At 39.9% G+C, this 13,646-nt stretch overlaps 1 protein-coding gene across 13 annotated transcripts in view; it reads right to left on the reverse strand.

Moving 5' to 3' along the window:
• The window catches only part of ZNF536 (zinc finger protein 536), a 351,794-nt gene that overhangs the window by 111,180 nt on the left and 226,968 nt on the right, over positions 1 to 13,646 (reverse strand). Inside the window, exon 9 of one of the 13 annotated variants that reach the window (XM_032195431.1) lies at positions 2,446 to 2,541. The exons of 11 other annotated variants lie outside the window; for them this stretch is intronic. In XM_032195431.1, the coding sequence (XP_032051322.1) occupies positions 2,471 to 2,541 (71 nt within the window). In that variant the 3' untranslated portion in view covers positions 2,446 to 2,470. Of the gene's footprint in view, positions 1 to 2,445; positions 2,542 to 6,240; positions 9,403 to 13,646 lie in introns of those variants that run through there. One more of the 13 variants, XM_032195433.1, reaches the window with a different exon arrangement.

Raw genomic sequence — 13,646 nt, forward strand, 5'->3', positions numbered from 1 at the left:
GGGGTGGTGGCAAGAGTTCAAGCTGCACCCAGTGCAGGCCCATGGCGCTGGCATGAGCAGGAGGCAGCCCGGTGCTGCAGGGCCAGAGCTGTGCCCCCAGTGCTGAGCCTAGCCACACTCACCCACCCCAACCCACACTGGCACCCAGCCCCTGCTATGCTGGGGCCGTACGGGCACAGGAGCAGGCCCCACAGCTGGCCACAAGGCCTTGGCTGCCCATTTTTAGTCAAAGAATGATGAAACAAGGAGCAGGGAGTGTGAGATGATATATATTTCACCTCTTGTAGCAGGACCCGGCAAACCAAGGAAAGTTTGCAGTGCTAGCAAATGGCAAATAACCCATTAGTTTTGGATACTTCAGCATGTCTCTACTTTTATTATAAGTTAGCCTCACTAAACCATTGACTTAACAGAGAATCATTATAAATGCCCATTTTGAATTTTTTGATTAGCGGTATTTATCACCTTCTTAAAATCAATCCTATATTTTTAAATTAAAACAAATGACTACTTGTACTGCAATCAATATTAGTACATTTCCCTTTTTTAAAAGGAAAAAAAAAAGGAATGCAAAGAAATGTCCTTCTTTGGCTGCATCAATCCAATTTCAATATAATTCAATATTTAATAAATATAATCCTCCATGTCTGTGCAGGGAAACATCATAAAAAATGCAAAAGGTTTCCTGGTCTCCGATAACTTGCATGAAACAGTGTTTCCTTATTCCTTCCATAAATACTGCAGTCTTAGGCTACTGATTTTTTTTCTTCCCATGTATCAGAAAGAGTTTGCTCTGATTATGTATAAGAAAACAGGTTTACATATTTCATGATTAAAAAAAGAACAACAATAACAACAAAACAACACAACAAAATGCTACCTACCATCTCCAGAAAAATCACCATCTTTATCTCTTTGTACTTCTCTAGCTTGTTTTTAAAAGGGCAAAAAAGAAAAACCTTATATAATACCTAATTTGTACATCTGTGGTATCCCTCTGACTTGTGTAGGCACCATATGTTTTTAATTATCATAATAGCCTTAAAGAACCTGTTCAGTGGGAAACACATATGATCCTTTTATTACTGGTTTGTAATTTAAACAGTTTTAACAGAAAAGGTCTGGCTATAAGGGACCGAGAGGCACAAAGGTCTAAAAACCCTGTTATTGACCTCTGAAAGCACGAGTTCAAATCCCACCCACAGAGGTGGGACCTGTCTCTTTCTGCTCTGACAGAGGTAATCGGTCACATGTGAAACAGCTCTTCGGGACCTCAGAAGACATAATCTCCAATCTCAAATGACTCAACGTTGCAGTCAGAGGCTGACACAATGAAGCTGGGGTCTATAAACATTATCACGCACCCAATCTGGGCTTTCTTCTGCCTGTCGATAGCTTGGCCAGCAACACCGTAGAAGAAGCCCTACAAAAGCCAGAAGCTCAGAATTTCAGCAATCCTCATTAGTTGTTGCCCTTTTATAGTCACGGTTTTGTCCTTTATGCAAATGTGAGACTTGTGAACAAGCCAGTCTCCCAGCCACGGAAAACAGTCAGATATTCGGAGGTAGGAATTAAATTTAACAAGTTCAATTCACTCCTGATTCTGGACATCTAAACACATAATCAGTCAGATAATGTTATTAATTATCATTCAAGCAACAACCTTTGACACTGGCATGCTCCCACAACCTCCCTACTCCAATAACTCGAACAGAAAATCGTTGGCATGAAAATCCATAGTCTTATGAACAGAAATTGCAAATAAGCAGGCACTGAACATACAACTGGGAGTGAGCAAAATTCTCCTCTTCAGAGAGAAAGCAGAGGCTCACACAATAGTTCAGTCACTTGACTCAAAATGAAATTCTGCACAACTTTGTCCCAAAACAGATAATTTACACCCCAAACAAAGAGCTGTGGGGAGAAGGGGGTGGGGAAGGAACACAGCTAAAATTACACTGAGGCTGGAAGTCGTTAGGCTCTATCTAGGGAGATGGATGGTGCCCTCATTAGGACGAAGTTTTATTTAGACAGACAGACAAAATCCATATTAGAACATTAGGCTGAAAAGTTTAAATGTCAGGAAATACAAAATTGAGATTTTGTAAAAAAAAATGCTGACTTGGAGAAAAAAGCATGGACTCCCTGTACATATCCCACTGGAAACACATAGGGAAAATCAAATAACTCAGGAATTACAATCTCATGGGCCAGTCTTGCTCTTCAAGGGTATTCCTGGAGAATTCTGTTTTACAAAACACGGATATGATACCATGAAGTCTGACTAAACCATTCCCTGTCCTTCTCTGTCTCACTCCCCATCCCCATTCCCTCTGCTTTCTCCGGGGAAAGTCAGATATTTTGCAATGATGGAAAGACAGCTTAATTATCTTGCATACAAAAAAAAGACGGTTATTGTTTTCCATTTTACCTGAAAGCTAATGGATCTTGGAATACCAGACGTGGATGTTCAAAATCCCCTGTGGAGCCTTTCTGGTGATTTGTCGTCTCTTGGTTGCCTTTGGCGCACACCGGTCTCTGCTGAGGTAACATGTGAGCTATTTCACACTAAAAGCAGATTTTTGAGAGAGGAAGTGCATGCACACACATACACGCGCACACACGCATACACATAACCCCTCCACCCCTTGTCCTGCACTGTGCCTGGAGGTCCTGCTCCAATGCACAGTGACCCAAGGAGGAACTTCTTGTCTCAGGGTTTGGGTGGTTTTAGGGTGGAGAAAGACAGGGAGAGGCACGGCCCTGCAGAGGGGAGCAGAGCTCTGCACCACACCAGCTTTGTCCTCTTGTTCCAGGCACCTGGGGAAGACCTGTGGGTGCTGCTGCTCTCCATGTGTTGCTGAGACAGACCCAGGCAGCCGGCAGGAAGGACACATGGACTCTCCTCCCTGGGTGCAGCAAGGTTATGTGGCACAGGGTTGCCTGCCCGGGGGCCCCTTTGCCAGGTTCTGGGCTTCCACATTAAATGGTTTAATTGGGCCAGAAAGGATGCTTATAGAAGATGGAGTTTCCACTGGGATGAAACAAATTTTATATAAAATTCTCTCATTTTGAGCTATTAAAAAAAAAAAAAAAAAAAGATTCTTATTTGGGATATTTTTTTAGTATAAGTTCAGTGAAAATCTATTTTTTTGTTTTGTTTTGTCTGTGGTGTTTGCGTACCTGTACACAAACCTTGTATCCTTGTAACCAGTTGGCGCTGCCAGCCCCCACCCAAGGAGGAGCACTGACGTAGCCCACCAGAATCTCCCTGCCTTTTGACAGACACACGGGATCCATCCACAGACTCATGTCCACCACCACCAAGTAAAGCTATTCTAGGGACCCCTCATGCTGCAGGTCGAAAGCAGAGTTATTTCCTTTTCGTCTTCCTCTTCTGCCATACACTTAAGAACACAAGTCTACCTTAAGAGAAATCCCAGTTCCGGGTCCAAGAAAACTCTTTTTCTATTTAAGGATCCTCCTTTTACGGGAAGGATCTTCCAAATTTCCAAAAAGTGGATAACAACAATACCACTGTGATCCCATCTGTACACAGCAACGGCAGTGTAATGCACGGAGCATAAAACTAAATTCCCACAGACAGCATCTGTTTTACTACAAACAATGGACCATTATCTTGTAAATAATTCTGATTAAGCTGCAGCATTTTCCCCAAACAAACAGTAGGGGAGCAAAGGGTGAGGATTTTTCTAGTGGGAGTGCCAGTTGTCTCCTTCCCCAGCACTGACACTCAGTTTTTTATTCAACTGATTGGGCCCCCTCCCCTCCCCGCTCTGTCCCCCATGGCTTGGTTTTCATGTTCTGACCTTATCCATCTGTCAGTCATCTTGGCAACTGAAGAGGGAACCATCACATTAATGGGATTCCCACCTCTATCCTTAGGGAAAGCTTTTCTGTTTTTGTTTATTTGTTTGTTTCCTTTTTCTTTTTCACCCCAATGAACAGTTACACTTAGTGAATACACCCATAAATATCACAGTTATTAAACTGTTCTTATGTTAGGGGATGGGAAGATCGGCCACACCGCTGAGTGCGTACCAGTGCTGGTCAGAATTAGGGGATGTCCATCAGCAGCCAGCTGAAGGCGCCTGGCTGTGCTGCTGATGGGCCTTGGTGCAGCCGCGGGCTTCCCTTGGCAGGAGCTGCCACCCTCTTCCAACACTCAGCAGAGAGCGAAGCAGAGGAGCGGGGCTGAGCAGGGTTCTGCACCCACAGAAGCAGGACACTGTGCTCCTCCACGCTCACGCAGCTGTACCAACCAATCCAGCAACAGCTTTACCAGGAAGGTCTTACAGCGATGTAAAAACAAAACCAAGTGCACCAACTGGAGCAGGGCTAGCTGCACAAAGGGATGAGTGAAACGAGACACAATTATGGATAATGTGTCTTCTAATGAACCTTTCTCCTAAGGTTCACACACTCATCTATGCAACCCTAAAAAAAATCCTGATTTTCGTCTTTAAGTTGTTCATTTCAATGTATAAATGTCTTATATGTCTCTCTTGATAAATGTCACATCTGTACATGGCTGACATGTTGGTTTGCCTTCCCTGCATCCACTTAACATGCCTGGTTAGACATGGGAACTGGTCTGGACTTCCCAGGCTTATAAGAAAACAAAACAAAACACACACACACACACACACACAATATTAATAATAATTTTAAAAAATAGCTTAATCTAGGATAGTAATGTTGGAAAGCAGGCAATAAAAAATTAACTTACAAGTAGTGATTTGAAGTCACTGCCATTCAGTTAAACCCTTACAACAGGCAATTCCAGCCACCAGATCAACGAGTGAGTGCATGCCCCAGGACGTGCCAAGCTTCCAGGAGAACCAAGTGTTGAGAATAATGCTGGCACTGGAATGGAGGGGACAGTGTGACAGGTACCCAGCCCTGAGAAGGACCCGGTCATGCAAGCAGCGGACAGGGGAGCCTGCAGAGCCGTGGGAACCAGGGGCAAGCACCCTGCGATCGCCCAGCCCCAGCACTGCAGAGCTCTGCAGCACAGCCAGGGCAGGTGTGTGGTTCACAGCCAAAAGGGGCAGCTCTGCCCAGCTGGCACCTGGAAGAGCCCTGAGGTTAAAATTTGTGGATTTGGTTAAAAGACAGTATGGCCAAAATACTGAAAAGCTGCTGCAGGTGCAGAGAGCCCCTGGGCACCTGTCTTTTGGCTCAGGTAGGAGCTGATGCTGGAGGCAGGTTTCAGCACAGCTTTCACCGTAGTGGGCTGCTTGGGAAGTCAACTTTACGAGTGCTGCAAGGACGAAGAAGGGTTATCCACATCCAACATATAGCTTCCGTGTATGTTTATTTTCATAAGTAATTTTTTATAGCTTACTGTAGTTATATCAGAGAAGAAAGCATTTACACACTGAGGACTTATATAAATGTTCTTCATCTTCAAAGTGCTTTGCAAACATTAATTCATTCATTTATCCTCACAGCTTCTGGTAGGAGTTACCAGGGAGATAAGTACTGTTATTTCCCATTTCACAATGGAGAATCCAAGGCGGAAAACTTATTTTTTTTTTTTCCATGGTCAGAGGGTGAATCACAGGAAGACCTGCAGGAGCAGTGAGGACTGCCAGCTTCTGAACGTGAGCTGCTCTCCTCAAACCTTATTTAACAGACTTGTGTTCTGCCAGAGTCATGGCACATATCGGGATATGCCTTGGGTTTTTCCTCCAGTAAGAGATAATTAAGGAACAATTCCTTCTCTGATCCCCAGCATGGGATGCTATTTCCTACCCCAGTGCTGCTCCATCAGCTGAACAATGGCTGTTCTATGCAGGGAGGGGCGCTACAGGAACCCTGCATCAGAGATCAGCTTAAAGAAACTCACTCAAGTTCCACAAACAATGTGGCAGGCTCGGCAGGCCCTGGGTGTGAATGCTGCACATGGAAGCAGCTCCAAAACACTGGTTTGTAAGTGGAAGTGCTTTGGAAAGATGAATCTGCTGTTTAAGGTCACTCATCCAGAATCTGTATCTGTATCATGTATTAGGAAAATGGTTGTGATTTCCAATATTTGTTGTCAATCCTAATAATAAAAATGCACAAAAATACAAACCTTTTAGGCAGCTCGGAGAAGATATATTCATTAAAGTAAACTACCAAGCTAACCTGTGGCATACTGCAGAGTGCATGACCACATCCTACTGGGGAAAGGCCAGTACCTAGACATTGCTTTGGAACAACCAGAGCAATTGTTTAGTGAGAAATACTTTTTGCATATGATTCATCAACCCTTGAAAACAGGATTTCTTATATAATACAAGTGCTGACACAGCCTTCAGTTGAGTGGTGTGACTGCAGCTGTATAATTACAACTTTAGATTTGATGTTATGGACCTTAGGTTACACCATTCAGACAAATGTTCCATTGTACTACAGAGATATTTTTTCCTTAGTCATATTGCCCACAGGACAATAAGGACTATATTCACAGCTCACTGCATAGAAGTTTAGGCATATAACAGCCAGCAGTATTACACAAAATGAGATTATACCCTATGGGGGTTAAATGGATTCATAATTGCCACTTTTTCTTGTCTTTTTTTTTTTTCTTTGCTCCTAGTTGATACTTTTTTGGAAGTGCTCTCCAAATAAAAGGAAGAACAATCTCACACTGAGTCTGGATAAATGTTACAGTTGTCTCACAAATGCTGTATTATTTCTAGCCCTTCCAAAATAATATAATTGTCCTACTGCTGAACTACAGATTTTTCTCAGTATGACACAGAACACTAAAATGTCAGGTCCTGACTCATGGTGTTTTGGTGGAATAAATAAAAAGTACCAATATGCTATTAAAAACTGACAGCATTAATGAAGATGTGACACCGGGAGCCCTAGTCATGTTTTCCTTTAGCTTCCATTGCGTAAGTGGTGCACCGAACAATGGGCCACCTCTTACAGGTTCCCTCCTGGAAACACCAGAGACCTGAGTGATACTACTGGGACTAATGTGACTGGATGCTTGGTTTCCCACACTTTCTTTATCTGGAGTGAACCGCACGTGAAGGTGAAGAGCAAGACTAGTCTCATGACATTTACCACACATTCTTTCCATGAGAGATAAGAAGCAGAGTTAAGGACTACCAGAAGTACTGAAGACTGTAAGAGTGTAAGACAGGGCCAGTTGAACTGAGAAAGGTCACTTACGGGACATATGCTCACAGTATTTCTCCACTGGGATAGAGGCAGTATGTCTGTTACTGTGGCTATACTTCGAGCTGCGGGGCTGCCCCAGCAGCTCACTCCAGCCCAGCACCCAGACACCAGTACTTACACACATAATCCATCCAACATTATGCATTTTTAACCCACTGGCCTCCACGAAAATGTCCACCAGATTTTACTAGCAATGGGGGGAACAGGTCCTGCATTCCCAAGGTATTTTCTGTACTGGATGAAGCAAGTCTAATGTCCCCTTATGCACCTGTCTAACCATACATTATGTTGTTCTAGTCACAAACCGCTCATTAGAAGACTGCATTCTTAATAAATACCCTTTAAAAAGTCCAACAAGTTGCTTTGTAGAGTTTCCCTCTCAAAGCTTGAACAAACTGTGGATTACATGAGTGGTCTTTGGTCCTCCGAAAGTTAAAAGAGTTTCTCTGAGAGTTTTCTTGAATGAATTAACAAAATGACTCCAAACTGCACTAATGGTTAACAGCTTTTTTTTTTATTAGCAACACTGAGATAAGTTATTGAAGCATTTTAGTATTGTTTTACATTCCATTCAGAAGTGACCTAACTTGTAACTCCATATACATTTAAAGATATAGTTTGACACTTATTCAGAAAGCAACAATTATTAAAAACTTACATACCTTCATTACCAGGAAACCTTAATATATTTTCTAATTACTTCCAACAATACTCTATTCCAAAGCACATGATAACCCACTAGAAGTTTACACATTTCACTTCAATCACAGGTTTTAAATTGTGGATGTCAGAGTGCTGTTCATTGAATTTTACTGTCTTTCTTGGTTAATATTGGAAAACCTGGCACAATATATTAAGCTAGAAATATTGCTTAAAGAATATGAAAAAAGGTAACTACAGTATTTTTTCCTGCTAAAGCATTATAAAATACAGGACCATTAAAAACTCAAATAGAAATGACAATAAATAACCTTAAAAATGTTAAGAGAATTTTCACTCATACTAAAGTCCGTTCCCTAAGCTTGCCAAACACATAAATAACATAACATATTCAGGACCTTTATTTTTGCACTACTATGATGGTTTGTTATATATTGTGGATGTATTGTGTATACATATATCAATGCATACACTTAAGGTATATATTTTTTTCTTTGCTGAAACAATTAATAAGCCTCAGGTAATTACTTATCCCTGATACTACAAGTATGTAGATATGTGGGAGAAACCCCCAGAAATCCCAAATATGCAATACTATGCATAACAAAATCATCTTAGCCTAAAGATATTCTAAGTTCCTTAAATTACAAATTTGGTTATTTATTTCTGAAAGCCTGTGACATAAAATTATAATTGCTGTCAAATTAATTGTTTAAAATTGGCCTCATAATAGGTATTAATTATACACTTAGTTTTGACTTACAAGGATATTTAAATTGTTTCTGTTTATGAGTAGTTATAGGAAATACTATACCTCAGACAAGAATATATGTTCCTGAACTGAAACACAAACCAGAGCATTGTCTTACTTTGGAAAGATCTGGAAACATCTCTATGCCTTTGCCCAGTCCTAAATTATATTTTAAATTTGACCTGGATATGACAAAAACAATAAGAATATATTGTTTGGGAGATGAAACTTAGAGCAAAATCATACAGCTCTAAGCTTACATCATTATTTTGTCTCTGCAAAGAAAAGAAAAGCCTTTCTGTGCTAGGGATTTGCCCTGATGTGGCTGGCCACTGATGTCTGAAATCAAGACACATACCAAGGCCTCCTTTTGCAAACACAATCCCCCTTTCAGATCTGGTTCTGGGAGGGACTGAATGCCTCCAGTTTCACTGGGAATAGAAGGTACTCAGCACTCAGCTGTATCACATATTTTAGGGGTTAACTTCCAGAAACATGAACGGAATGGGAATGTTACACCACAGTATGAAAAATGGTAAGAAATAAGTTTTCAACAGTAAACAAATTGGTGATACCAAACTTATCACCAGACTGATTTCCGATACAACAAAATACAACGAAATTAAATTACATGAATGTAGCAATGAAATTTAAAGTCAAATAAACATAGGACCTGATTCTGCAATCCTTAGTCATGTAAGTAGTCCCACTCATCGGGAATGAGGGATGCAAGCTTGGGTCCTTAGCTTCTGCTTAGGAAGTCAATGTTGATTCAGACAGTATCTTTTCTAGCCAAAAATATGCAGCAAAAGGAAAGTAACATAAACAAGGCTAAATGTCAACAGTGTTTGCAGACTTACAGACACCATCCATTTGTTTGTACTGAAATGACTAGCAAACCATTTGGCAAATACAATGCTATTCACAGACCAGCCCTTTTATCCAGTAACACAAACTTCACTGGATCACTGGCATTCCCAGTTAATTAAAAAAAGGAAGCAAGCCATATGAGTTTGGTTTGATATTGCCATACAAAAGGCACTGCGACATCCAGAAGTGCGTCTGCAGCCCCGGCATAAAGCTGAGGCGCCGATCCCCTGGTGGCACCAGGAACACCAGGAGCAGTCCCTGTGCTGAGACTGATGAAACTTCTGCACAGTCACCATGCTAGGTAAAGAAAGGTCTGCAGCAAAACTTCAATAACATATCAATTTGCCTTGAAGGAGAATAATATTCTGGTTGTTCCTTCAATGGCAGATTCGGGCAAAATATCGGCTTGCTTAACTGTATTAGGGGGTGCTTTAAATGGTTACGTGTACTGCAGTTTGCTGATTTTTTGTTACCTCATAGCTGTCCTACTGCTTGGATATTTGGGGCCTTTTGCTTCTGTTTAACATGGAGTTTATAATTTAAAAGAGCTGTGATAGGGTGAAGTCACCACAAACAATTAAAAATCTTTTTTTTGTGTTTTATATGTTGGTGGTAGTTTTGAAGGGGTTACCATTATAATCTTTTTGGTTTTAACACCTGTGGCAAGAAGCAATTTACAATGAGTAAATTCACTATTTAAACATTGGGGTAGAGCACTACTATTATGTGTTAATAAAGCTGTAATAATCTGCCACAATCGATCTTTCTCTTGCCCCGCCCTCTTGTCTGTGCTACAGTTCCACATTTGGAAGGTATTTCAGAAAGTTACAATGCTGAACGTTTTAATAATTCTGTGCAATGCTGAACACTTTCTACTCAAAGGAAACAGAAAGTGCTCAGTGCTTTGCAGGAGAAGAACTTCAAAGCTGCTGCCATACGTAAGAAGGGCCCTGCCCTATTTTCATACAGTGAAATAAATGATCATGGGGTGGAACCTATGCAGGAGAAAACAGCACTAATTGCAGAGGAAAGCAAGCATGAATGGAAGCAAATGAGATTTATAGAGACAACATGGAACTAACACTTTTGGTCATCGTTACAAGTGGGTTCAATAGCACTAACCCATTAAGCAACCAGCTAATGACCAGAACCATCTCTGGCCAGTATTTCTGTAGTCCACCAGCTGTTCTTTGAAAGCCTAGGTACATCTCAAGCAGAAAATGCAAGTAGGGATATTTTACAATCTTAGCCGCAAAGCAGGAAGACTTAAAGAGAAGGAGAGATAGAAAAAAGAGTCTTGTCATATATAGATGCTGTGCAAATTGTGTAAATTAGGGACTCGGAACAGAAGGTAGAACAGTACTGTGATACAGGTACATGTATAATGGAAGACAGGCAGAGAAAGAGAAAAGCAGAAATGGAAAACGTCTTCTAAAACTTAAATATAAAATAGGTCTATAAATTCCAAGTATTACTTTTCAAGTGAGCAAGTGACTGAAAGGAGACTGCATAGATGCTTAACGCAGCTACCAGGCCATGGAGCCAGCACCCTGGACTTCCTCTCCGCTCTGGGCTGCTGGCTGCCAAGCAGCATGAGAGGTGTTCCCTGGCCTTAGACAAGTGTGTGGTAGCAAAAATGAACAAGATTGGCTCTTAGTCACTTAAGACTCTGGAACCAACTACAGTTAAGTTAGAAAAGGTCAGGAGTAACTAAAAATTCATCAATTATACTTTCTCCTTTCCTTCTGTTCTTTCCTATTCTGCTAGATATGTAAAGCAGAATTATTACAAAAAGAAAAAAAAGTGATTTTTCTCAGCAGCATTTTGACATGGAAACTTCTGTATTATAAAGTAATTATAGTACTTTCTTTCCTAATTGTGCCTTTCATCCCTACAGCCTGAAGCATGATAGGAGCATAAATGAATTATGTGTACATCGTCAGTCTCTCTCATTCTACATATGGGGAAACTGAGGACTACTTCCCTTATGTGTGGTGACTTTCCAAAATACCAATATATATTGGTGGAATTGTCCTCTAGAAATCAAAGCCTCTTATACCAGAATATGGGCTTAAAACCTGACCTAGTACCTTAAGGTAAAATCTGCCAGCTATAAATGATCAACATGGATCACTGAAAATCCCAGTTTGTTTTAATGCAGCCAGAAGTTTATCAAAATTAGTGTGGCCAATCAAAGATGCAATCACAGCTAACTGAAACTGAGATGTCTCAATTTTATTTCAACTATATTCTGACTGTGAAAAGAGCACCATGCCTTGCTGTGCAAGGAGTGTATCAAGTGTATCAGTACTCTCTCTTGAGATATGAACACCCACCCATCACTATTTGCAAAAAGAAAGGCAAATGCAGAGTGTCTCCCAAAATACAAATGGACACAAGAATCTTGCCCTGGAATTGGGTGTTGGAGATGGGTCTCAGGCTTCCTGATCTCTCTGAGTAGGAGAGACAAAAGGAACCAAGACTCAGGACATGTGCTCTATGCAAAGGGAAGGAAGGCTAACAGATTAGCAGAGTGCTCCTGCTGGCTAATCTGCAAGTGCAGAAACATCAGGTGAGATTCCCCACACTAACATGCACAGATGGAGTGTTATTTCATGGCACAAAATGTCACTGAGAAAATGAAAACTCCCCAAAAACAGTACTTTCAAGAGGTTGGTGTCTAAATGAGTGAAATAAATGAGAACTGCTGACATGGGGATTGTTCATATTCATCTATTTTTGCTGTGAGATATCAAGAAAAATGAAATTATGTATTTAAATACTCAACCTTAATACTTATATTCCTCAAATACTCAATAGAATGTCAGTAAGAATTTTAAAAAGCTATTTTTGGAGGGGGGAGAAAGGAGGACTTGCACTGCATTTTCCATTTAAAAATGGCTTAAAAAGTAGAACAGACAAGCTTCTGTTGCTTTTTTTTTTTTTTTTTTTTTTCCTTCATACTTCAAGTCAAATGCATTATCACTGGGCAGCGCTTGTGAAAGGGATATGGTCTTTAAAATCACATAAACTCAAGCCATCATAAAATGTTTGTTGAATTGACTGGAAGATGAAACAAAAAACTAATGCAAGTAACATGACCTCATTTCAATAATAATGTTGGAGGTTTTTTTCATTGTTTTAAAAATCTTATGTCTTGGAAGATGGGTAAAGATATTTTGTACATCACAACTAATCTTAGTTTTCAATGTGTTTTTTTTTGTTGTTGTTGTTGTTGTTTCTTTAGATTCTTTGCTACATTTTTCTGTAACTGATTGATTGTAATCCTCAAATATAGAGAAAAAAATCCAAGTAGTAATTTACCGGCTGATAACTGAAATTAAGTATCAACTATTTTCAAATATCAGAAATCTAACTACTGATTTTGAAGAATCTGGAAATATTTCCAACTCTCTTAACTGTTTATTAGTGAACTGAGACACAGGAATTACAAGTTCAGCCATGCAAATACTTAGGCTTGTGATTCAGTTTAAGTAGTGACAATACTGTGAAAGTAAAATGCTCCAAGAATATAAGCGAGATAAACTTTGTTGGGAGAATTTTTTCTTTTTTTCTCAGACCAACTAATGCACTAGAAAAAGCAGAAAGGGGCCTGAAGGAGCTGCTGTAAAAAGCTGTAAGCACATATACTTTCCTAATAAAGTTAAACAAAGCTCTGACTAACCTTAAGTTAACCAGGGTAACCACTCTTAAGTGTTTGCAGATTTAGGGTTTCATTTTAAATTGTCAGGCTTTATAACTATTGATCACATTATCTTTTCTCTTTTTTTTTCTTTTTTTTTTCTTTTTTTTTTTTTTCTTTTCATTTCCTTTTTTTACATTATTCAGCTCTGACAATGAGTTTTTTGTGATTAGTTTGAAGGTTAAGTGAGATGAGCATTATTGAAGTTTTTCTGTCCTGTGCTGACGCTGCTTTTTAAAGTGATACTGTTTTTCAAAGGATTTACATTCTAAAATCTCTTTCAAGCAAAAACTTTTCTTACAAAATTGGAGATAAATTGAAAAATCCTCAATCTCACTTGTTCCAAATAGATTTAACTTTTTTTTTTTTTTTTTTTTTTTTTTTTTTTTGTCAAATGTGATGTGTGATATGAGGAAGTAAATCTGCGATTTTCTAAATCAGATACTAGTAAAGGTAAAA

Source organism: Aythya fuligula, chromosome 12 (assembly GCF_009819795.1).
Source record: "Aythya fuligula isolate bAytFul2 chromosome 12, bAytFul2.pri, whole genome shotgun sequence".
Classification (NCBI taxonomy): domain Eukaryota; kingdom Metazoa; phylum Chordata; class Aves; order Anseriformes; family Anatidae; genus Aythya; species Aythya fuligula.